The sequence below is a fragment of the Nothoprocta perdicaria genome, unplaced genomic scaffold (assembly GCF_003342845.1).
Source record: "Nothoprocta perdicaria isolate Ctin4 unplaced genomic scaffold, notPer1 scaffold_273, whole genome shotgun sequence".
In the NCBI taxonomy this organism is placed as follows: Eukaryota; Metazoa; Chordata; class Aves; order Tinamiformes; family Tinamidae; genus Nothoprocta; species Nothoprocta perdicaria.
Window position 1 is genome coordinate 184,516 of NW_020455503.1, and position 27,045 is coordinate 211,560.

The 27,045-nt window shown below is 36.9% G+C and overlaps 1 protein-coding gene across 2 annotated transcripts in view; it reads right to left on the minus strand.

Moving 5' to 3' along the window:
* FER (FER tyrosine kinase) overlaps positions 1 to 27,045 on the minus strand; it is a 140,884-nt gene that overhangs the window by 98,216 nt on the left and 15,623 nt on the right. For both annotated transcript variants that reach the window (XM_026040981.1, XM_026040982.1), the window contains exons 5-9: positions 16,993 to 17,176; positions 14,442 to 14,579; positions 13,597 to 13,716; positions 11,289 to 11,411; positions 9,475 to 9,664 (exon numbers count right to left, since the gene is read on the minus strand). In XM_026040981.1, coding sequence (XP_025896766.1) covers positions 9,475 to 9,664; positions 11,289 to 11,411; positions 13,597 to 13,716; positions 14,442 to 14,579; positions 16,993 to 17,176 — 755 coding nt within the window. The remainder of the gene's footprint in view (positions 1 to 9,474; positions 9,665 to 11,288; positions 11,412 to 13,596; positions 13,717 to 14,441; positions 14,580 to 16,992; positions 17,177 to 27,045) is intronic.

Sequence of the window (27,045 nt, forward strand, 5' to 3'; positions counted from 1 at the left end):
AATGGATAATTCAGTTGTTATGTATTACGACAACACAGAAATTGCACTAAGAATTATTAAACAATTACACTGTAAGAAGATGTTATGAGGTATGAGATGTTCACAACTCCCACCCCAGATTTCATTTTGGAAAAAATAGCCATTCCCTCTGCACAGAGTTAACAACTTTTTCTCTTCATGCTGCAGCAACAATTAATTTTATACTGACCTAGTTAACATAGGCAAATTAAGCTTGTATCAACAGTTCTGAACTTTTTATTTCCTTGAGGACTGCTGCATCTGTTTGAGGCTAAAGAAGGGCTTGTGTACCTCAAAGCTTGCTTCTTCTTACTAAGTTGATCTCTCGGAGCAAATCTTTCATCACATACAGAATTCATGACCTCTTGTAATTTGATGTTATCAGTCAGCTCAATGTAATGCCTGCTCGGTCATACATACTTTAAATCAGCTTCTCCTATATTGTGACATTCCTTGCTCACCCAGAATGAATTCAGCATATAATTAACAAGTTCAACTATACTAGCTATTAGCAAAAAGCAAGAACAAAAATTTCAAGACACCATGATGCAGAAACTGTCAAGACTGCTGAACATCTATTTTGAGGCTCCCATAACCAAAATTTATTTAAGTTTCTATTTGACTCTCTCCTATCTACTGTTCTTTACTTTTTTTATCAGTCACAGACACTAAATAAACACTAAATATAAGCTTCCAGAGACAAATTTCAGTTACTTGAGACATTGCAAAGGTTTGCGTTCTTGCAGTTTGCCAAAACTAGTAAATATAATTTAAAAGAGGAATCAAAAATTTTACATTTAAACTCAAATATTGAACTGATTTTTTCTTCGTACCTGAAGCCAAAATTTAGGAATAAACCTAAGTAATTCCAAAACATGTTAGAAATAGGCATTTGTAGATATAGCCCCTAACTCTTTAAATTCTCAGTCAATATCACATGCTTTGTACTCTTCTTTAATATCCTACCAGAGCTTTGACACAGCATCTGATAAATCACTGTGGCAACATATATTGAAGAAGGCAAAACCACACACTCAAGGAAATATCCTCTCTCTAGGAAATCCGCTAACCCTGACAGCCTGTAAAACAGTACCTACATCTTGAAATTACCATGTTAATTCCATTTTCTCAGCCTATCTTTCACCTAACCCTCAGAGCAAAAAATTAATGCAGCCGTTTCGCTTGGTAAGCACAAATTTATCAGCACGTAAGTGCAGGCTCCTGAGGGCATGATCAGGCCCTGGGGGCTGCAGCAGCCTCGTAGCAGCCCCAGCCCATCCGTGCCCATGTGCTTGGCTGCTTGTGTTGGGCATCTCATCCTGGCCCCGGCTACACTGCAGGTGCCCCCGCCTGCAGCCCTGCTCCCGCATGACCCCTCAGCTGCATTTGCAGCTCGTCCCCAGGGTGCCGGGAGAGCCCACTGCCCGCTGCAGGCGAGCGCAGCCGCTGCTCTGGGCTCGCCGGCCTCCGCGGAGCCGCTGGCGCTCGCTGCTCCGGGCGAGCGGTCCGGAGCGCGCTCCTCCTCCGCGCTCGCTGGGCGCCAAGCACGGCCACGGCGGAGCCTTCCAACACCCGCCCGCACACCCAGTGCGACTGGGAAGAAGCCTTCCTGTCGTCTGATGCACGTATAACCACTCCTGAAGTAAATACAAATACTTTCCTAACCTGTGAACGTTTAGGAAGACGCGGGATGAAATACCTGCTTTTATTTTATAACTCCTACATGGGTTAATGGGGTAGAGATGACTTGACTGAAGAATTCAACTTGCTCATTTAAGTGCTGATTAGAAACCACAGGACCATGGGGAGCATCTGGTAAACAGATAACTGAAATTCAATGTCTCACAGATGTTCAATTTAAACTTTGACACCAGAAAACCCTCCTGTATTTTCTATACAGCTGAGGAAAGGATAACATATTCTGGACGACAGCACACCACTTCGTAAGAAATTTCTTTTGTAAAAGGCACTAATTGGCAAAGGAAAACTCTGAGTCATCCAATGCTTTCTTGTCTGTTCTATCCCTAAGGAGATTTTTGGTTTGTTTCCTTGTTTGGTTGCTTATGTGTTTTTTTTTTTTTTTTTTTTTTCTTTTTTTTCTTTCTTTCTTTTCCTCACAGTGAAATCTTCAATTAAGAAGCTGAATAAATCAGGTTAAAACAATTATTTTACTTTCAGAAAAAAAAGTCTATAGTCACTTTCCAAAAAAAGCAATGCTAGTTTTGGGCTGCACAGTCTTATAATTAGGAAATGTAATTGGATTAAAAACAAATTCATGAGTTACACTGACACTGCTGCCTCCTAATTAAGATGCTTTAATCACTCCTCAAGAATGAAATTTTTTCCATGCTTCCTGTTATACTTTTAGTTTTTCAGATTGAATATCTTAGTTACTATCATCTTAACACAAATTATGCCTTTCTTACAATACACTTTTCTTATATTATTCCATGAGAGCAGTCAAATAAAATACATGCTGCTTTGTGGCCTGTTTCTGTGTTTTCCTAAAAGAAACTAAAGTAAGTAATCCCCAAAATTTCTGACTGCCTTACAAGGACTATCCCACATCACATAGTAGTTCACTTTCCCTATCATTAAAGATTATTTCAGCTTGGAACCTGAAAATAAGGACGGTAGGGGAGCAGAACTGATTTGTCCAAATATCAGTATCCAGCATTTTGCATGATTTCAGATATCCAAGATATCTACATGGGGGCTAGCAGACTGAGTCACAGCTTGAGATCTGCCACGATACCTCAGGCAATCTAAAAATGGCACTAATGTTTATGTCCAAGCAACTCTGTTCCATCTTGACCGGCAACATTTCATCTTTTGTATTCCATGATGACACCGAGACAAAAAAAGAGCCATACAATTGAAAAACACTATTTCTTTTTCCCCTCCATTAATGGTCACTAATATTAAAAAGTAAAAGTAAAAATAAAAATGAAAACAAAACAATTTGGCACGTATCTTAACAGTGCACTCTGAAATGTGGATTAGTTCACCATTCTGTTTTCTAGTTTTGCAGAGGGTAAGAGCTCACCCATATGCTTGAAAAAAACAGAGGCCATGGGACAAGCCACAAGCTAATACTCTTCAAATATGTCACAAAGCTGCCTGTGGCACTAGAATAAAACAATAACTATAATTCAAAGAAATATTTTGTAGCTGATTTTAGGACTTTCAGAAACAACACTGATCTAAGAAAGAATTTTCAACCAACCAATTCAAAAATGAAAGGAGGAAAAAGACGACATAACAGACAGCTTCCAACACATTGTTTCTGTGTTACTTAAAGACTATAAAAGAGTCATCATCATAATAATTTAGTCCCATTACTATGAAAAAAAAAGAAGCCATTGATGATAATTATGAGAATTAGAGGTAGAGAATTACTACCTTGCTCCTAGCACACACAGAAACGTATGCTGGAGACCCGTGGGATTTCTCCCCAAAGGAAAGCTTGTGAGTGAAGCTTTCCTAATGTCCAGGGAACATACTGACCAGAGTAACGATTCTCAAACCAGTATACAATCCTGCAACACCTGCATGACAAAGGCTTCCTCCCTAAGGAATCTCAAAAGCTCTTGAAATATTTTTGGCGGTGCAAGTCAGAAATATTTGCTCTAGAGAGCACTCTTTCAAGAACACATACTCCTCTTCTTGCTGAGAGGCCACACTAATCTGTACTCAAGAGTATTCTGCAAGCTCTTTTACCTTGAGCCAAGTCCCTTCCCAAGCTGTCAAAGCTTGTTCTCACTTGGAATTTGCCTTTTCCCCAAGACAGACTAGAGCACTGCTCGACGTTTCTCCTGATAGTACGCTGACATTAAGAAACACACAAAATCTGAGCATCAGACTACCTGAAGCCTATTGTCAGAATAATCTTATTTCAGAAACTGCCAGGCACATTCACCAGAAAGAAACTTGAAGGCTACATTGATCTGTTCTGTTGCACGTTTTAGACCAGTCAGTAATATCCATTTGGGGTAAAACGTGATTGCATTTATCTCTCTCTCACTTCGGTATCTCTGTGTGGATTATTCTTCCTCAGATATACCTCCAGCAGGCAAGCAGCATTTAGGAAGAGAAAAAACAGAAGCTAGAACATATTCCCCTCTTCAGTGGAGAGGGACAGAGTTCATTCTTCACATTTGCTACAGGCATCTGACATTTGGACCATTTTTGCTCAATGTTAAGTTCTGGCAGTGAACCAGAAACACAGATCCCAGCCAGCAAGCTTGGAAAGCAACCAAAAAAAAAGATCACTTAGTTGAACTTCAGCTGTCCAGGAATCAAACACACACAATTGTTTATTTCCATGTCTTTAGTGAATTAATAGGTAAAATGTCTACAACATGACTGCACTGGCAGTATTTCTCCTGCTGACACAAAAATAAGAGAAAGGATTAGGATACAAAGGCACACAGACTTTGGCCCTGTTTCTACTGACAAGAAACATTACAATCCTGGATTAGCAGAAATAAATTTTATAAATTTTACAAATGTAAATCAAATAAACGTGAAAGGTTCCCCACCTCTTTTATTACATCCTCTTAAAGAAGATTATTTTACATAAATTCCATGAGACACAAGTTAGTAGCGAATTACTTAAAGCCACCAACAAACAAGTGAGCTGTTTGGCAACATATTACGAAGTGCAGAAACATCTCAATATTTCTGAGTCAGTAAGGAAAAAAAACATTATCTCTGTAGCTATCATTACTGTTCATGCCGACTGCCTCCCTGTGTCTCTTTGGCCATGAAGACTGCACACAGTCAGAGTCAGCGTGGGAAGATGTTACCCCAAAAGTGCAGGTATGTCTCTCAAAGGAATAAGGTTTTAAGGTCCTATGGTGCATCATCTAATATGCATTTAATGAAGCATCTTTAGTCATACAACTGACTAAAATGCTTTTTAGTATCCATGCAACTGACATGAAAAACGTGCAGTTTTGTAAAATGTGTCAATTATGATTTCAGTAAGAATCATAAAACATCTGGCTTAAAGACAAACTTTAGAGGAGTCTAAAGGAAAAATGACTACAGGAGTACTGGTTTGTAAATCATACTGTCAAAGGAGCATTGGTTCATGGATTCCAGAAAGCAGAACTGGGAATACTGAGGAACAAAATAAAAAGTAGAACTATAATATTTTAAATAAATAATCTAATCTGTCACTTTAGCACTGTTTTATGTATTTAATACTCTTCTTCCATAACCCATTTTTTGACTTATTTACTGTAAATAATCTTCACCAAAAATTGACTTATCTGACCCATTTTATAGCAACTGTATTTTATCCTCTGAAGCCTTTATCTCTGAAGCCTTCAAAAGAGAATGAAAAATATTAAAAGCAATTAGAATTGCAGTGAGATTTCATCAAACTTTGTGTGTGTGTATATATAAGCACATACATAGTCAGATTCTCTTTTATATAAATAGAAATTGACTTGCCAACCATACTTCAGTTACTTCAGCTACCACAGACAAAACAGGAGGTCAGAAATGTGAAGTCTCATACTAACATTTACTTCTGTTACATGACTGCATACATTTTGTTAAGAATGGCATTCTTCTGGAATGAAATGTTAACAGTCTGATGTGTTTGACCAGCTTTATCACAAAGTCAATAAGGTCATATGCTCCTTCTGACATATTTACCTTTCATAGGTTAGTTCATAGCCCTAGGTACATTATGGACTAACTCACGTGTACCTGCCATCCCGATACTCAAGCTGGACTAAAAGTCCTTTTCTATGGAGAAAGAAGAGTGCATTTGTAGTGCCTTCCCCATACACTGTAGAGCTATAAAGCTCTTGTTGGCTTATACTCTGTTGAAAGATAAGCATTACAGTCTTCCTATATTGCAGCTATATTTTAACATTTGGGGGGGGGGAAAAAAAGGCAAAACACTTTAGATAACTGAGATGTTAGAAAAATGAGAGTATAGTTTTTTTCTTTCCACATTTCTGTGTCTCATGAGCCCTATTTGAAAACATGTACTAACAACAACTTTTCATTTTTCAGTCATAACTGGTCTTCTGGCACTGAGCTCCACCTGCTGACAATTTTTCCTGGTATTACACATCCTCCATACAAATACCCACTGCTTCCACTATAATGCTGCAATACACAAAATGAGACTATGAACTATGCCTATGCTGAGATAACCACAAGCTTTCTCAGAGGGCCTAAACAGTGCTATCCCACCACTCATGTATTCTGAGGTGTTTCATGCTGTTTAAAAGATAGTTAAATATTTTTGTAAGAAGTAAATACATATGCTTAAAGATCCTGGTTTTGAAGTTTTACACATTTTTTTATTTATTTTTTTTATTTAATTTTATCCTAGGAGGAAAAAAAAGATATCATATCAGCATACAGATTTAATCACATAATTGCTAAACAAAATAAATTACTATTTTATATTAAATCTTCTACCAGGCTTTCACAGCTCCTGTGAGATTTCCTATTCTGTAACAGTACCCAAGGTAGTATAGATTCTGTAATTTAAGTCTAACTATAAAATGCAATCTACCATCATCTAAAGTCTCATATACTTAATTAAACTAAATGATATGCTGTCACTGCAAATTGAATATTTCTTGATGTTTTTAATCATATAATTAGACCTCAAGAAGGGTTTTTTGTTAGTGGTGGTGGTTTGTTTTAATTGTGGTGGGCTGCAACCATGCAATACACAGTATTAAGACAAATGACAGTCCACTAATTCACTGATTAAACATCTAAAGAGTAACCTAACTCAAGCTTGCAGTTACTGGCTGATTTTTAATTAAGCAATAGGATTTACCACCTATTCCTTAGTAACAATCTCTTCATTTTCATATAAGCAGAATAGAATGAAAGTTTGATCTGATTTTTCTGCTCACATAGTGCACAATATAATTGCACAATTATGCTAAGGAATCAGAAGAACTATTTTAAACTTGTGGCACCTTTAGCACTAAAATTACCTTTATGTTGATTAGTTATAATGCTATAAATGTTAGAAATAAGAAGATGATTTACTTTTCTACATATGAGAATTCTTAGACGCTACTGCAGTACACAACTAGCCAAAATAATTTTTTCCTACTCCTTATTATGCCATCATGAGGAACAGAACAGAACCTTCCAGCAATTTCCTTTTTTCCTTAAAATGTTTACATGAACATCAAAATACAATTGGCATTCTGTAAACAGTAAAATATATTGAACAAACCAACATCATATTGAAGGCGCGCTAATAAAATATATGTCTTCCTATGGTTAATAGAGGCACTAAGGTAACATAATCTGTCTATAAAAACACCTCAAGCAGCACTTCAAAACTGCATTCCATGTTAGTACCCTATAGCACTGTTATCTAGTGTAACAGATGGAAAACAAAACAATTTGCAAATTATTTCTCTAAGAAATTGGCTGCATTTTTATGATGTCATAAAAATACTTCCAACAAACAGACATGTAGCTTCACAAAGCTTTTTTGTATATCATAGTCGTAGTAACAAAAGAAACTTTGACTTGTGACAGAATGTGAGGTCTGATTCACAGACAAGTACAAATGTACACTCACAAGCCAATACAGTTTTGATATTCTTAAGAAAACAAACTGCAAAACAATTGTTTACTTTTTGAGGAAGAATAAATAGCTACATTCAAGTTTCTTAGACGACATGGTTTTAGATAAAGATATGAATGTATTTACACTTTTAAAAATAATGAACTTCCAGAATTATTACTATAGAGAAAATGCCAGGACCACAGAATGAGGCTGAGGTTGGAAGGGACCTCTACAGGTCATCTCGTCCAACCCCCTGCTCCAGCAGGGACACCCAGAGCACGGGGCACAGGGCGGCATCCAGGCAGGTCTGGAAGATCTCCAGAGAAGGAGACTCCACAGCCTCCCTCGGCAGCCTGTGCCAGGGCTCTGTCACCCTCACAGTGAAGAAGTTCTTCCTCACAGGGAGATGGAACTGCCTGTGTTTTAATTTGCACCCACTACCCCTTGTTCCGTCACTGGCCACTACCAAGAAGAGTTTGGCCTCTTCCTCCCTACATTGTCCCCTCAAGTATTTGTACACGTTGATCAGATCCCCTCTCAACCTTCTCTTCTCCAGCGAAAACAGGCCCAGCTCGCTCAGTCTCTCCTCAGACGAGAGATGTTCCAGTGCCATAATCATCTTAGTTGCCCTCTGCTGGACCCTCTCTAGAAGCTCCACGTGCCTCTTGTCCTGGGGAGCCCAGAACTGCCCCCAGTACTCCAGGTGCGGCCTCCCCAGAGCTGAGCAGAGGGGCAGGATCCCCTCCCTCCACCTGCTGGCAACATCCTCCTCATGCAGCCAGGATCCCATGGGCCTTCTTGGCCACGAGGGCACTGCTGCCTCGTGGGTAAGGTGGTGTCCACCAGGACTCCCAGGTTCCTCTCCGTGGAGCTGCTCTCCAGCAGGATGAACAACAGCATCAACAATACACCATTACTGGTCATGGTGCATCTGCATAACTAAGGAATTCTTTACCAAAAAACAAAAGTCTGTCAAATAAATTGACATGACGTTTACATAAATAGTTCATTTGTTTATAAAAATATTTTTTTCTTTTCAAATAGTGCAAAAGAAAAAAAAAAAGCAAGCTTTATTCCACAACCAAAAGAAAAAGGGAGAAACATTTCTCACATGAAACTATATCCTTAGCATTTCCCTGGACAGTTGTCATGTTCTATGAACCAAAAGCAAAGGCAAACAAGTTACTAACATCTCATGTATGTGAAAACTAAACCGTTACTACCCATCCTTTAGTAAACATATACTGTTTGTTTTTCAATATGGCCTACATCTTTACCTTATACATATCTGTATACAGTTGGGAAAAGAATATTAGAAGAGTAAAGCACTTATTTAGTGTCCCATCAAATAATATACGAATTAATTCTGAATGTCAACGAAGTGCAAATACTTTGAAAAGAAACTGCTCAGAAATCAGTGTTTGCAAATATTAGTTAAACAGTGCTAATGCTGTGTTAAATTCATTTTTCAGTTACATGCATGCTCTGATTCCAACAAATTTTACTGCTCGTTTTCTATCCAGAACTGTGAATGCATTTCCTCAAAATTGCCAGTGTAATTAGCAATAGCCACTCAGGGTTTATGTACTTATTAAATCTAGTTAAGAATTTATACTTTTCATTATAAAAACTCATCTAATGGGAGCCTGAGTATGAAGACTGCAGCAGGCCAAACAAATTCTACTAATGTACAAGCAATCAAGTTCCTGCATTCTGAAAAATAACAACCGATTCACAGTTTTCTCAAAAAAAAAAAAAAAAAAAAACCTCCATAAATGTCAAGTGAAGTGTGTTCACTTCAGTCATCACACATATGAACAATTTAGGCCTCTAACCTCTGTTCTAAAATACAACAGCATGTCATGATCTAGTAAAATAAGGTTTACCATAGAAGTGACTGATCTGGCATCTTCTTCATAATTCACTACAGGTGGTGGCTCTTTCCCATCATTCTCTTGAACCTTTTGTTCCAGTAGTTCTTTTTGTGCTGCATATTTTGCCTCAGAGCATTTTAGTTGCTGAACTGTTTGCTTGAGTTCTTCCAGTGCTTGCTTTTGGCTCAGCAAAAGTACCATGCTGCAGAGAAAAAAAACAATTCGGAAACACACATGATTTAAAATATATGATTCATGAAAGCTACTCAAAAGAAAGCATATTCAGTAGTAGAATTTTTTATTTGTACATTATCCATCCAGTTCATGTAGGAAATTTTATTAAGTTTTTGAAAGAAAGAATGTGAAAAGCCTTCAACTGAGTTCCTTCAAAAGTATATACATAAGACCAATATTAGAAAATTCTCAAAGCTACAAGATAATGAAAGTAGACATCTATTCATTCATTCTTTTTCTTTTCAATATACAACAAAATAATGTTGTGATAAACACAGAAATAACTATTATTGTAATGTAGTTTGATTGAACTTACTACCACTTAGTTTCCCTAACATAACTAACTTTGGAGTAGTAAGAAATAGAGAAGAAAAACTTCTGGATTATTATTTCCAATGATGGGCAATCCACTGCAATCCATGTATAAACTTGTCTGGCTTCAAGTTAGATGTGTCTGTTATCTTCTGGCTGAAAGGACTTGTACTGTGCAAGTATTTCTGGACTGCAGTCAACATATCTTTCAGTATTCTCTTTATCAAGCTCAACAATTTCAAGTACACAAGAGGCTAAAAAATACTTTGTTTTTCACACGTTTATGGGTTGTTTTCCTGAAAAACTATACCTGAAATACCTCTTATTTATCAACAACTATGAGAACTGGAACCCATATTCAAACAGCAGTCTCACCTATATAAGTCTTCCAATATAACTTTTCATGTTGAAAACTGGAGAGACTGCAAATAAGAGTTTTCATGTTTCTTTTACTACCTCCAGTGTTATTCCATAACCACAGCAAAAGCCATGTTACCTACTATAAATTCTCACTTGCATTAAGTTTATATTTGGATATAACACAATCAATCACCATACAGAATGTAACAGTCTGAGTTTACCAGTATCTCATCTGAACATTTTAGCCACTTTTCTTTCACATAGACTTAAAGAAAAATTGCTTACCACTTCAAAATTGATTCATCTTTTTGTGAAAGAGATTTCAAACCTTCACTCCCCCACCAAGAGTATTCAAACTGTTATCCTATAAATAAAATCTGTTAGAAAACCCAAGGTGTTCCTTGGGTAACAACAGCTTTGGCATGTTCCTTTGTAACAACCGCTACGGCATATCCTACTCAAGGTTGTACGCTTCTGGCATGTGATAGTGCTTGACAAGGTGTGGGAAGTGTGGGGGAAAAGAGAGCGCTGCAAGTGGTCTCAGAGTAGACTCCTCACATAAAAAGGCTGTTGTCAACTGTCACTAGTCTCTTATACTCCAATTATCAAGAGTTTCACCGTTTTGCTAGAAAATCAATTTGAAGAGACACTGTTCTGTTCTGCCAAGCTTACATTACAATGATATACAAAGATCTAGCTTTCCAATACAATGATTAAATTAAGGAAGCTGCTCTCCATTATTTAGGATCTGAAGCTGGGAAAGATTATATAGAAACGAGAAAGCTAACTGTTTTAGGTATTGATAAAAATTCTCACTAAAGCAAAAGATTTGTGGAGGTTATTTCACATTTAAGTCTTAGGAATTGCATTACAGACCATTTCCTCTCCAATTACTTTATTTTGATATTTGTTATACTTACTCTGACTTCTTTTCACAAGTTTTAGAAGATTCTTCTATTTTCTTCTCTAGTTCCAGCACAAGTTCCTCTTTGCTCAAAAGTGTCTGCTGCGTCTGCATCAGTTCCTCTATCACCGTTTTCAACCTGTGATACACGCATTTCAGAATTCAGTGGAATCAACTGTACATATTTGGAAACACTGCTCCTTGACAGCCTTTTTCTGTACCCATTACATTATTATTTTTTCTTATTACAATATCCATACTTGATTGTGTATACACCCACGAACCACATGCCTGAATACTCTTCTATCAATAATTTTCTCTCTGTAGAATGCATGTTGTTATGTAGAGTCATATTTTTCTAACATATTGCTAATCATCAGAAAGTATATGATGATTATCCACTATTGTGATAAACATTAGATAAATATCCGATAATAATCAGTAGTTGTGATATATTTTCTTGCAAAAATATTATAGCAGTGCTCATTTCATACTAAAAAGTGTTGCCTAAACTCATATGAATGATATGTATATCCTTCTCTACAATTAACATCGTTTTAAAAATCCCCCATCTTTGGCAATGGTAAATTCAAAGTAAAGATTAACTTGTATATTATAATACATATGGTTGTGGGGGGAAATAATCTATAACTTTATGCATCAAATGGCTCTAAGCTGATAATTGCCACTCAGAAATGAGATCTTGAGGCTATAACAGATGCTTCCATATAAAATGCTGCTCATCTTCGGAATTCCTTTACCTACAAATTCTGTGGATTATAGTTGCTCACACATATCAAAAATGACTAGACAAACTCCCACAAGAAAAACATACCTAAAGCTATCTAGAAACAAATACAACTTTCTATTAAAAAGAAATATTAGAAACAAAAATTCCATTCACATTCTTTTTCTGTTTTGTTCTCTCAACTTTTCCCACTGACTGATGTCAGAAAGAAATTCTAGATTTTGCTTTGACCTTACAACTAAGTTTCTTCATGCAGAGGTCTTACTATAATCTACATCAGCAAGTGGATTTCTTGAAGTTAGCAGCAAAAAATTCACACCACAGAATACCTCACTCAAATGTATGAAAAAATAAGTTGCATGAATACATGCTTTGAGACATTGAAATTGGTATCAAAAATGTGTCTTTGTAAATATTAATCTACATATCTGCACAAACACAACACTCATTTCAGCAAAACGTTTTACTAAAAAAGCAGCAGCTTAGCTATGTCTAGAAATGTTATTGGTTTATTTCAAAATATGAGGAAATTTAAGATAAGCAAAGCATGTATTTTTCTTTTTTTGAGCTATGAAAGGTTATAATCTTATAAAATAACTATAAGGCATTTTTAAAGAGATTTTCTTTTTCTGTTACTGTGCTAAATTACATATAATTTATGCAGAAACTAAGATCAATTTAGTAATGATATGGAACATATGACAAACAGAAGCATCTTTAAAGGAGAGGGTGAGAGCACAAGAAATGAAAGGCAATGAACACAATTCAGATAATCTCCATAGTACTCAGGAAACAGAGAATAGAATTTACAGATGACAAACGCTTGCTTACATTTGAAATGCTTCACTTCTATTCTGTCCACACTGACATTTTATGAATAAAAATGTTTTATGAAAAAATCTGAATGAAACAAAGGTCATAGTTTGAATAAGATGACAAACAAAAGCTCAAAGAAAAAAAGCAATGATTTTTTGTATTTGTTATACTTTCTATAGAAAAGGGGTCAAATAAATAAAAATGGGTAAAAATATATTACAGATGTAAAAGAAAATTTATTAATAAAATTTGGAATTTGGAAAAGAAATCTTTGGAAAAGCTTTTTTAAGAAAAAAATCCTGGAAAATAAGTAAAAAATTATTAACATAATTTTTGACAGCCAATATTGACATTTTGGCTGACTGCAAAATCATTGACTGCACAGTTTACTCTGTGGCTTCAAAAATAGCTTTCAGTATTTTTTTCTAGAGTAATGAGTGTGGAAACACATTTGAGAATAAGTCTAAGTTTCCCAGGAGGAGTATTCATGATGGATTTGGGGCTTTGTATAAATTTATTGGTGAGAAGGGGAAACTGGATTGAAAGATCAGGCAAACTGGCTGTTGAGGCAGGAAGAAATACAGGAAATATTTTATGCAAATTAAAAATAGCATATTTTGGGTCTGCAGCTTGAAAACATTCTTTCATAAACTGGACCTTTAAAACAACCTAAGGACTTGGATATGGAATGAACTGAAATACTTGTCATAATGTATGACAGTATTTCCAAACCTTGGAAGATTTGTGAAGACAGACTTACGTGACTTGTAAACTTTCTGCTGTGAGGTTATTCCACATGATCTCATTAGCTTGAAGATTTTCGTTTTCTTCTAGTAAAGATGTATCAAACTCTATTTCTTGTTCAACAACTTCTGATGACCTGATTTGGTAAGTAAAAGTTACATTTGCAAAATTAACATTTATTATCTAGAACAGGGAATCTATGCATCTGCTTGTGGAAATTTGCCACAATTGTGGAAACACTGCATATTAGCAGTAATAGATAATGCAAGAAGTCTCAGACCATTCATATTCCAATACGCAGTATCTGTTCAATAAAGAGCAAACACGGTATATTTTTTATTTAAAAGCTTGCATAACCAGCATATTCTGTTCTGCTTCATGCATTGGTTACTCTGCAATAACTGTAGAATCCTTAAGGTTGAAAGAGATTTTTAGAGATCTAGTCCAACCCCCTGCTCCAGCAGGGACACCTAGAGCACGTAGCACAAGGTGGCATCCAGGCAGGTTTGGAAGGATCTCCGGAGAAGGAGACTCCCGAACCTCTCTGGGCAGCCTGTGCCAGGGCCCTGTCACCCTCACTGTCAAGAAATGTTTTCTTAAGTTCCTGTGGAACGAATTCCAATTTGTGGCCATTTCCTCTAGTTCTATCAGCCCCATCCTCCTCTCTCCCTCCCTCGAGGTATTTGTATACACTGATTAGATTCCCCCTCAGCCTTCTTCAGGCTAACAGGCCCAGCTTTCTCAGCCTTTCCTCATAGTGTTTTCACTATGTCTCAGCCTCTGCTCATGCACTGTTGCATTTTAGCACAAGCATTTCTCAAGAAGAAATATAAACATGCACAACAAAATGGAAATATATACCTGTGGGTTTCTATGAAGTCACTATACTCAGAGTTAGGGTCTATCTGTTCAACAGAGGTCTGAATCTCTTTATGGACGTTCACAATCTCTTCTGTTACAAGGCTAGTGATTTGGCTGTATTCATCCAAGATCCCTTTCCTAGAAAGGAATAAAATTATCTACTGTATATGATGTGACCCTGCTGACACAGATAGCATTGAAGATACCTCAAGCTTTCAACTTGCTGTTTCTACAGACTTATGTTTCAATTGGTTAAAAAAAAAAAAAAGATTTTAAGCAAAAATATATTATATATTACTTGAATAAATAACAGATCAGTTATGCCCTCTTCTTTACAGATAGGTCATGAGTGGAGAAATCTGTCATGATTGTGCTTCTTCTACTAATTTCACAGCATCCTCATGTAACAGCTGAATTAAAACTGTGGAGAAAAGGAATGTAAACAGATCACTGATGATGCACTTTTTTTCCACAACCAGGAGACTTATCTCACTAGTTGTCACTTACACAAAAGTCTTCCATGTTTCCTGTGACTGATAAAATAAATATATTCTGACATATGGTAAGATGAGTCAGAGGATAGTTTATATACATTTCTTGTAAGATCTGTTTTTCTCGATTGTTTTGACTGTCTTTCACATCTTAGTTTTTACGACTTAGCCATAAGGACAAGAATGCACATCAGTCATAAATCTTTATTTATTTACAATAAGCATCAAAATCAAGCAAGAAAATTATATGACATCTAGCCACAACACTGTTCTGTCCCCAACAGTGGGCAGAAACAATTAGGGAAGAGTACAGGAAAAATAAGTGATATTCTGCTATTTATTTACTGTTACTCACTGATTACTTTCCCAGAATACCACTGAATTCCTTAACTTTTAGCTTTCCATAAATGAACCCTCATCACTATTTTGCATTTCATTTTTGTTCATGGCAAATTTGTAGACTTGCTAAGTTCTGAAGCATAAGGAGCTTTTTTAAAATAGCGATGAATTACGACTGACCCAGAGGAAGGTGCACAGAAAATATGTATTTTAAATATATATATTTTAAATCGTATTAATTATTAGTTTTTCCTGGATAAGAACAAGTTAGGTTTACTGAACAAAAAATAACTTGTTTGGATTTTTCCAGTACTTTTCAATCTTGACTTGGCTGTGATCAAGTTTGAAAAAGATTCCAACAACAGTTCAAACTATGATGAAAGAGACAGAGGAGTGCCAGCCTAAACAATGCCATAGCTACAATAATGCCAGATCTAAGAACAAGAGTAGTTTTGTTAATTTCCACCAAACAAAAATTTGTATTAATACTTTTAATCTGAAACACTTTAATTATTTTGGATATATGTATTTTCCACAGATGACTACACCTGTATATGTGACATCACCACCTATTTCTGTGGAATTAAGGCCAAAGATATCAGATAGCGATAATTATACTATAAATTCTGATCCCTCTAACAAGGTAATTACACTATAAATTCAGATCCCTCTAACAAGGGACTTAAGTGACAGGAAATATTTTTGCGAGTTTTAGTTCAATATTTAATTGAATATTAAACCAAAGTGAATTGACAGATGACAGAATTCTAATACAGCACAAAAGTATAACTGAAGTCTCTTACTGTGATTTTACATACAAGGTTAGGATAAAAAGATTGTGCAGATATTTCATTGATACCTCTAACTCATCAAAATTAAAAGGAGTTATATGGTACTTGATAAGACAGTTACGTTGCCACCTAAGCAGATAGAGCATGAAATCTTTAACTCTTTCTCCTTATATGCTAAAATCAAAGTGGATATAGACTTCAGAAAATGAGTTACAGAAAAAATGACTGCTTCACCTCTTTATGAGCAGTACCTTCCTTTAAGCATAAGTCACTTAAAAGCAATAGTTCCAACTCGCAGTGCTTGGAATAACCCAAAGAAATGCCTACAGAACATTCTCCTAATTTTTCCTTCAAGAAAGGCAAGGAAGCAGTGCATGGAGGTAAATAATCAGGAGAGAGAGTATAAAGTCCTCATTTACAGTTCTCCGAGATCAGCACTTGGAGTATCTTCACCAGTGATGCGCAGAGTGATCTTTCAGAAAAATATCAATTGTATTTTTAAGACAGCATGCCTTACAAGGAAATTAGATTGATATGATCTTGTAACTCGCATGCAAACGCAGGTAACAATGAATGAGTCTGACCTTCTTTCCCAGACAGCCACTGAAGCTACTGGATGACCAATAAACTTGCCATAGTACCCAAAATGAAAAAAGGATAAAGCTTGAGCAAAATTATAAGCACTGCAGGCAAAGTTTCATGCAAAGACAGACTCTCACTACAAAGAATGCATAAGATCATAATATGACTAGCCATGTTTTCCTGGAACAGACTTTTAATGGACAACTGTTATCACTGGAAAGATAAAAACAGCTTTTCCAATAGCGCTTTATATGCAAGTAATTAATCACAGTTTACCACTTTCTAACAATAATAAATTAACTGGAATTTACTGTACAAACTAGAAGAATATAAGAAACTACCACATACAGGGCTTTAATCATTTCTTCTTGCATCTTCTGCAGTGAATCAAGTAACAGTGGAAGGGTCGTGTCATAGTATTGGTGCTGATGCAACTGTGCACCTTTCAGTGCCAACACATATTGATTATGCAACATATGTAGCTTCATAGTAGCTTTATCACATCGATCTTTGGCTTTTTCGGTCTCCTTTCCTGAGAAAATGTAAAAATATACATGGTGATTTCAAAGGATAAACACATTGATATTTGTAAATTACATAAATCTAATGATTTGTTATTCACAGCTTCTTCAACAGTCCTTCCACGCTATATCTCTGAAAAAAGGCAAATTTTGACAATTCTCACTCCATTTTTAAGACCAACTCTCTTGTTGTTCTTATTCAAGACTAAGTAAGAAAAAAAACTGCTGTACTTGAATGAAAAGGTGAGAATTCTTTTATTGAAACACACATGAAAAGCATCATCTGTAATTATAAGAATAACATAACGATTAAGAGTTATAAAATACAGCCTCAAAAACATAATTGCCATAAATGCTAATGTATCATTTGCCACAAAGCATATAAGCAAATTGTTTATGAAGAAATTAAATGTCCTACTAGGTCAGAGTCATGATATATCTAGACCATTATTCTGTCTCCAGTAGTGACAGCAGAATTCCCTTCTACTATTGGACAAAGCGATATTCGGATATTTGTAGATAAAATGGTATTTTGGGCCCCTTCTCCAATCAACTCTTTTTAGATAAAACTGGACCAGATAAGGTTTGAAGGAAGCAGACTTGCTTCCCTGCTTATTCCCAGAACCATGAATTTTTTGATGGATATGCCTAAGCCATTTTTGATACTGTTGATACTTCTCTGTCTTTACGATCTGTTCTAGCAGTAAGCACCAGTCACTGTGCCTGCTACATACTGCATTTTCTGTATTTACTGTTTGAAAACAGTCTCCTGATGGTTTCAGCCAGTGCCACCGAGTTCTTGTACTGCAAGACTGGGTAGTTAATAGTTCTGAATTCACCAGGTCATTGACCATTGACTCCCCCACTAGGCCACTGGTGAATACGTTAAATAAGAGACAGACCAAGCAATAACTCCATTGATTATTAAGTCTGTCTCATTAAGAAAAATGACTATTAAGCCTCACCTTCTGCTTCCTAACTTTTAAACATCTTTCTACATGCAAGGGCCTTTCATCCCATCCCATCCCATGGCAATTTTTTTTTCACTCTGGCAGCCTTTGGTAAAGAGTCTTATGAAAGACTCTTTGAAAACAAACACACTTTGTGCACTGGAAATTTTTTTTCTACAAGCTTATTGACATCTTAGAGCTCCACGAAGACAGGAAACGTCTTTACAAAAGCCATGTTGACTCTCTCCTAACAGACTGTGCCTATTCATGCCCTCAGCAATCTTAACTGCAGACCAGAAAATCCTATCAAGAAACCAAGTTGCAATCATATCATTTGCTGGTAGTTCCCAGCACGAGTTGTAGCCCTCCAGCAGTCCAGTGGGTGCCTGGCACAATGCCGGTTTTGCCAAGGCAGCAGTTCAGCACTTTGGTATTTGAGCTTCTTCTGAAATATTAGGTGAAGGCCGCCTAATTTATAAAATGTGGTCCAATGGCAAGTATATGTCATCTATATTTTCTGTATACATATACACACACATATATACACACATACACACACATATCATACAGGTAGATCTGCATATGTTGTCCTCAAATTAAGCTAATACCTAAGATTCTCCGTGACAAAGAATGTCCCAGGTATGGCAGCCTTCCCAAAATCTTCAGCACCAAAGGCTGACGCAGAGAATTCACTGAGTTGTACTGCCTTGGCTTAATCACCTCCAACTATCTCCTTATAACCTTCTCATCAAGAAAGCTGACTAGTTTCCTTGTTGGCTTTCTACATCTAACATGTTTAAAAAACATCCAAAATTGACTCAATAACTGATCCTTCAAACTCTTTGACCCTCTTCTGCATATCTAATGATTTTTCTCTATTGTTTGCATTTAACCTGAAGAAGATAAGGCTTGGGGGAATATCCTACCTACATTTATCTATCTGAAAGGAGGGTGCAAAGGGGATGGGGCCAAACTCTTCTCAGTGGTGCCCAGTGACAGGACAACAGGCAAAACAGGAAGTTCCTGCAGCACAGGAAGTTCCATCTGAGATGAAGAAAGCATTCTGAGGATGGTCAAACATCCTCACATCCAAACACAGGCTGCTCATAGAGGTTGTGCAATCTCCATCCTTCGAGACACTGAAAATCTAACTGGATATGGTTCTGTGCAACCTGCTCTCAAATGACCCTGACTGAGCAGGAAAGGTTGGATTAGATGAACTCCACAGGTTCTTGCCAACTTCAGCAGCTTGTGACTGTTTATGTGTTTTCCTCTATTTTCTTCTATTTTCCTGTTTGCCAAAATATGCTGCTCTATTCAAGAATCTTTATTTTATCTATTTTATCTATTTTAGCTATAACATGCTCTTTTTAAACACTTTGATTTAGAAGAGGTAGGAGAAAAAAAATGAGGTGATTAAGATGCTCACTAAAAAAAGTGAAAATGAGAGCTAAGTGCAAAAAAAAAAAGGAAAGGGACTATGAAACAGTGATTCTATCACAAAACAGTAAACAAGAGTAAGTATACATATTTGTAAAGAAATGCACATAGGGAAGAACTATCCAAGATGAATAGTCAGTTTTAAGCTTTCTAAATGGTCTCAGAAACAAGACCTTGAGGTTAACATAGATAGCCTGATGGAAATGTTACCTTAGTAGACAGCAGCTATCCAAAAATGTGTTCTTAGGAAAGGGCTAGAGCGCATTATTTTGTCTCTGAGTAAACCTACATAGAGTGTCATGTAATTCTTAATTCTTTCATATCCAAAGGTTCATATTTGAAATAATAAAGCCTTAGAGAAAGAGCATCAAGCATTAGAAAGGCATGAAATGTAATCTGCACAAGAAGCAGCAAGATGATGAATTTCAAGCTGGAAGCTGGAGGAGAGAACACTGAGTAGCAACACATGAGAGAGGACGGCCTGTGCACAGATGTGCCTGACCTCTTTCAATGTAACAGCTGGAAGGCATCATATGAAAATAGTATTTTGTTCAAAAAAAAATAAAGGGACACACTACTTCAACTACTACAGTTATTAAATGTCTTTGTCCAAGGAACTTGAAAACATTCTATAGATTAACAGTGAATGCCCAAATGCACACAAGAAAAATCTCTGAAAGACTAAAAAGTTCAAAGACAGCATTTCTTAATCTGGAATTCCTCACGTAACAAATGTGTATGAAACAGACAAAATACTAACAAATGTGTATGAAACAGACAAAATACTATCTGCTTGTCTGTTCTCATGTGCTTCCTAGACATTTGCTCCTGGCCATTGTCAGTTATGTCCTTAACACATTAAGAAAATTATTTTGAAAGAGTATTTTGTCTTTCATTTAGTTGAAAACATTCTAATTACTAGAATTCCAGTTCCAGTTTTGTGTGTGGAACAGATTTCTTGCATTATAATTATTATATTGCATTATATTATTATATGAAAATATTCTCCTGTACAACACAAACATGTATTTCCAGAACTGTCACTGAAGAAGTATTTTTCATTTAGGTATCTAAGCTCTTGGGGGAAAAAAAAAAAAGTACATCTTTTTGTATCTTTCATGTATTTCTTCACGGTCATGTGTTACATCAATATGCCAAGAAAAATGCAGGGCATTTCATCAGCAAACTAGTACTTGTGCACTATGCAGTCATCTTCAAGAATGGAAGGCAGATGAAGACAGGGAGTCAATGGAAGATGACTGAATGGAGAGCAACAGCCTAGGGAGACATAACAGCATAGGGAGTAGATTAAACAGGAGAGGATGACAAACTGAGCAGAAGACAGGGGAAAAAAAGTGTTTTGCATGGCGTGGCCCCGTCCTTTGGGAGATGCACAGATGCACAGCATTCTTTGAAAACAGATAGAAGAGGACATATGGTAGCAGAGAGAGAAATGTTGCATTGTCCCTTCCTTTACTTTATTAAGTATTTAGCTACCTCTAACAAAGGATTTTGCCAGCATGCAAAAAATTACTACCTAAAACTACTTCTGAACATCACATTCAATTAAAAGGCTTAAAACCTATAATTTGTGTGTGCATCTCCATACTTCTTTACTGCGAGGGTGACGGAGCCCTGGCACAGGCTGCCCAGGGAGGCTGTGGAGTCTCCTTTTCCGGAGATCTTCCAAATCCACCTGGATGCCGCCCTGTGCCCCGTGCTCTGGGTGTCCCTGCTGGAGCAGGGGGTTGGACTAGATGATCTCTGGAGGCCCCTTCCAACCTCAACCAGTCTGTGATTCTGTATTTAAATTACATTTCTTCCCAGTTTACCACAAATCAGCAAACATCCCTAAATTGAACAGTACACCATCAATAGAGGTTTCTGATATGTGAACCGTAACAAATACCTTGAAACAGTTAAGCTAAACTGAACATTTATCCTAAAAATCCAACTATGATACTACAGATTATCAGTATTATATCTCTTTCAGAAATATCAATAATGGCTAAACTATGTCATTTTCTGATCTGCCTTGAAGATTAAATTCCTTTGCCATCCATTACTCCTAAGCAGAACACTTCATTTTGGAATAAATCGAAGTATCATACACACTTAACTTTTAAATACAGCCTCTGGACCTGTAATTAATACAAGAAACACAGCTACTGTACTATTTCCATATTGTAATTTGTTTTTTAAAACAGCAGAATGCAGTGAGGCATCATGCAGAGTTGTTTTACATGTCAATTAACACACAGGAAAACATCCAATTTTCTTTATCTGTATAATGAATTTCATAAATAGATCTAATTATAATTCTACTGCCATCAGTTGTTGACAAATGTGTTTAATGTTTATAGAAACAGACTGTGTATACAATATGTCACGCCATAAATACTATTATGAAGCTTGGAAAATTCAATTATTCAAGTTTGACATTTGGAAAGAAAAAGCTGGCATACTTGTTAAACCATTCTAGGAAATTGTGTATTTCAGTTTTTAATAAAAACTCTCTGAAATTTTTACAGCATACAGTATAGCACAGCCATCCAATAGGTTACTTTAAGGTATTTTCTATTAAAAAGCCAGATGACTATTCTGAAGTTCTATTAGTCTTCTATAGCCTAGTATTTACCTAGAAGCTGGATACTTTGAAACTGACAGCAACTTCAGCTGATAATGTTCTCTTGGGTTTTTTTGTTATTGTTGTTTGTTTAATAAGTATTTAACTACAGTGCAAGCACCTTGAAGAAACCATCTTCTACAAAATAAGTATTGCAAAAACAGATACACATTTCATATTCATTTTGCATAAATAGGAAAGCTATGCTAAGTAGTTTCATGTTTTCCCAACTTCCATGATTTCCATACTCCCTTCCCTTAACTTTTTATGCTTGATCAATAATGTTAATTACCTTTAAATGCCTATCATTAAATCTTTAGCTACTATTGACTACAATAAAATTTAATAATTGTGACCAGTTGAAATTTATATTATAAATTATAACAATGATTTATTCCAATAATAAAATTTTGATACTGTAATTTACTGCAAAGCTCCAGTTAATCTGTGTGGGACAAGGATCACATACTAATAGGGGTGGTTGTAGAAAAAACTTTAAGGCACAAGTTAAGACATGACACAGGGTTAACTGTTTAAATGCCCAATTCAACTTCATTTTAAGGAAGGTTAAAGTAGTGACAGAGGCTTCTATCTCTTGCTGTTTCTGCAACGGGATATTCCAAATAAGATGAATTCATTTATAGGTCTTCAAGTGTAAGTTATCTAATAATATGCAACAGTAGATGGGTGTCAAAAAAAAGTCATTTTACTGAAAAAGGAATCTTTTTAAAGAAAAGGAGCTACAACAAAATTTTATTGTTTTGAGCAACAAGAAATACAAAATATCCCCCTCAAAATCAGAAGCTTGAATAGAAATATTTTACAACATCTATAATTAGACAGAAAAGTCTGTAGTATATTCTCCCACAGTTTTCATAAAACCTGGAGAACGTCTGTCTGGAGTCCAATGGTAAGATATTTTAAGGACCACCCTTTGCCTCGCATCATGGGAGATTTAACACTACTGACAGGTACGACCTTTCACCATTCAAAAGTGAAGATAAGTGTTCAGAGAGGAGGCAGGGGGGAACATGTAAAGGCCAAGCACACAACAGATTAACTCACTTCCAGAATTTATAGCTCCTGGCATTGAGACAGGACCTATTACTTCAACAAGCACAGAAAGTTGTCCCATAAAAAACACTAATAAAGATAACGTCCATCTGACAAAAGAGAAAATCCTTTTATGACACAAGTCCAACTTTTGACAATAACTCTAATATAAGTCCAAGAGAAGGCAGAGACATAGCTAATATGAAAAACACTAGAACATACCAAATGAAAGCCAGGAAGACAATCTTAAGATCTTGAAAGCCTATATGTTCATAAGAGGAGTGGGGAACAATGTCAAACTGTTTCATGGAAACCCAGCAGACATGGACTTATGTTAAAAAAAAAAAAAAAAAAATCTGCTTCCCTGATTCAAGAAATGTCAGAAGTAAGATCATAGAAAAAAATCTGAGTAAATTTAAAAATAGGGACGGCGAAGTAGAGAAGTTAGAATAGCACAAGTTGACCACGCAACAGTTAGCTGTTGTGATGTTTAAGAAAGAAGATAGAATATGACAGGATCAAAAATAGATGTTTTTGGAATACAGAACTTATCTACTAACTAGAAGTTTGTAGATAACTTGTTTTTCAAATAATCAGCAAAGCTTTTAAGGGAACTAGTCACAGCAAAGAACTACCTCTACTGACTTTTCTGTTGGCGTTGCCCTTAGCAAATACACAAATAATCTTGCTAACCTTAGCAAGTTCTTTCAATAGAGAAAGTAACCTAGAAATTAATCATTTTTAAATTTAATTCCAAGTCATATGCTGAAAAGTGGTTACACAAATGAAGGCAATTCTGAACAAATCTGTAAAAAAACAAATAATGAACCACAGTAGCAAATACACAATAAATTTCAAAGAGCTTCAGATGTTTCTTTGTAGAGTCGCCTGCAAAGAGCTCTATTGGCCCTCACTAACATGTGGATATACATACTAACATAATATGAGTGACAAAGCATTCTGGGAATGAGGAACAACAGCGAGAACACAAAAGGAATATTACTACTCCCTGAATTTCTTAATGACTAGAAAAATAACAAAAGATGTCGAATAGAAAGCAGAAACTCAGAGTCATTTCGGGGGGGGGGTATATAAATATATATATATAATATATAAATAAATAAATCACATTTAAGACAGATTAGGGTACTAAAGACCTACAACAACTAAGAGACATGGAGGCAGAAGGGCAGAGCTCTGTAAAGACATTAGAAGTAATATGTGAAGGGCCCAGAGATTCATAATGAATTAAAACAGCTAATGCAGAAGCCTGACCAGACAGGCAGGCAGGCAGACCTTCGCCGCCTGCGCACCGCGCACCGAGGCACACTGAACAAGCGCAGGCCGCACGTGCCCGCGTGAAGGGCAGCTGCGACTGTTCACGCGTGGGTTCGGCAACCCCACGCAACAAGGACCACTGCAGGGCTGCTGCCAGGAGGCTGCGGGCAGCCGCGCTCCCATGGGGACAGGGATGGGCCGAGGCCTAGGCTGGGCCGCGCTCTCCGGCTGGGGTCGGTGCCGGGGGTCCAAGGCCTAGGGCAGCGCTCAGGCCTGCGGGCAGCGACAGGCAGAGCTCCCCATGGCTGGATGCAACCTCTCTACTGTCTCTACATTGTTTATCAATAACAAACCTCCTGTACAGTCATTTCCTTATTTATCTGAATCTGGACACGCACATTTTCTTAGACGATTTCACTGCCTCTGGAAAATAATGCTCTTATATGTAAGATTAAATAATGCTTTTAAGCTATTTGTTTGGATTCTACTGAAAATGTGAATAACACATGTAAGGCCAGAAGAGACTTCATTATTAATATATTTATACCAATCTACAAAGCACTTTTAATGCAAGCTACTTCAGTTATATTAAGATGGTTTTGGTTGTTGGCTCTGTCTTGAGAAGCAAATCTAAAACGTATTGACCAGAATGAATTAGTGAATAAAGATATGCAGTACTCTTAATTAACCTGTGTTTCACAAATCCAAATTCACAAAAATTGAGAAAATAAAAGAATATGTTGGATTTTAATATCCAAGGTCCTTTTTTTCCCTTTATTTCCTGCAAGAGACTAACATGAATGTGCCTCTTCCACAAAAAGAAAGTCTTACATTCACGCTTTCATTCAGTGCATTTCTAAGATGAGGATAAAGTTCTTCCTTGGATTTCATCTAACAGATTCACAATTACAAGCAACAAATAGTTTTCTGATGGGAAAAAAATGTTAGTATATATTTATAGACTTCAAGTTTACAGAAGAGTGAAAACGTAAACTTCTGACTTAACTTTACTGAGCTCTTATCTGATTAACTGGTATCAGCAGTTAAGATAAACAAAATATAAAAGTAACAAGAATAAAAATAGATCTTATTAATGCAAACATATTACAGCAGTAAATAAACATCACTATTAAATCCTCAGTCTGTGAGGATTCAGAGCAAATCTAAGGCTGCAAGTCAGTGTTGAGTGCAAACAATATGCCTAAACCAGTCACAAACTCAATCCACAAAATGTCCAAGTGACGCTTCTTCCCTACAGCAGCAAAAGTCAACATGTCACGTTCTATTTTCCTTGTTAACACCAGAGATGTCAGCACAGCACTCACACACTGTCATTTTGGCAGTAAACTTCTGGAAGAAGTTCACACTTTTTTTCTCCAGTATCACACATCCAAAGGATTTCAAAGGGCCCTCCACTATGCAAAGGCCATCTAATGACAGTATTTCTTTTTTATGTAGCTCCAAATGAATTCAGCATACACTACTGCTCCAGTTCTGCAAAGGAGCATGGCGTGCCATTCCAATATGTACTATTTACACAGCCTTCCAAATCCTATGGTTTGCAAAATGAACAGACTATTAGAATAATATATTCAGATTCCCAGTTGCTGAAGTATGTCTCCTTAGAGAGGTGCTGGAGTAGATCAGCTTGCTTTCTTTAACCACACATAACTTTTTATCCCCAGCTTCCTCTTTAAGACTGAAAAAGGCAAAAAACTAGTCTATCAAGTAGATCACAAGACACTTGGGGGCTCCAAGTTCACAGCACAGTGGGCCAGGCTGCCTCTGTTATTCCACAGTAATCCCTGGCCCAAAGCGGCCTGCAAGGCATAGCTGAAAGGGCTAAGGTCTAGTGCAGCAATGCTGCTCCTTTCCGGTTGAGATGGTACGCACAGAGCCGGGGCCACAACAGTACAGCACAGTCTGGTCTAATAAGCAAATTTCAGTCAAGACTTACTCTACAACTCAGCTGTCTCACTGCTTCCCTGACAATGCCCAAGAAGAAACAAAGCTGGTGAAAGTTTTCCTCTGGCTGCCCCTGAGCCACCACCAGAGTTGCTTTCATGGATAACACAATCACAGAATCCTGAAGGTTGGAAGGGACATTTAGAGATCATCTAATCCAGCCACCGTGCTTACGCAGGGTCACCCAGAGCATGTGGCACAGGACAGTGTCCAAGCGGGTTTTAAAGATCTCCAAAGAAGGAGACTCCACAACCTCTCTGGGCAGCCTGTTCCAGTGCTTTGTCACCCACTATCAGCTACTCCTCCCTCACTGAGCAATTGGTATCATCAGCAAACTTGCTGAGGGGTCACTCCATCCCTTCATCCAGGTCATTGATGAATAAAGTCCCAAAACGTGCAAACCCTCCCACAACGAAGCTTCTGCAGCCTCACTCTGTGAAGACCCCCCACTACTCCCAACAGCAGTTATACCCCAACAGCCACGACAAAGCAGTGGTCCATGCCTCATGGCACAAGCATCACCACATCTCCTTCCAAGTCAACTACCAGCAGCATCTAGGTTTGTGGA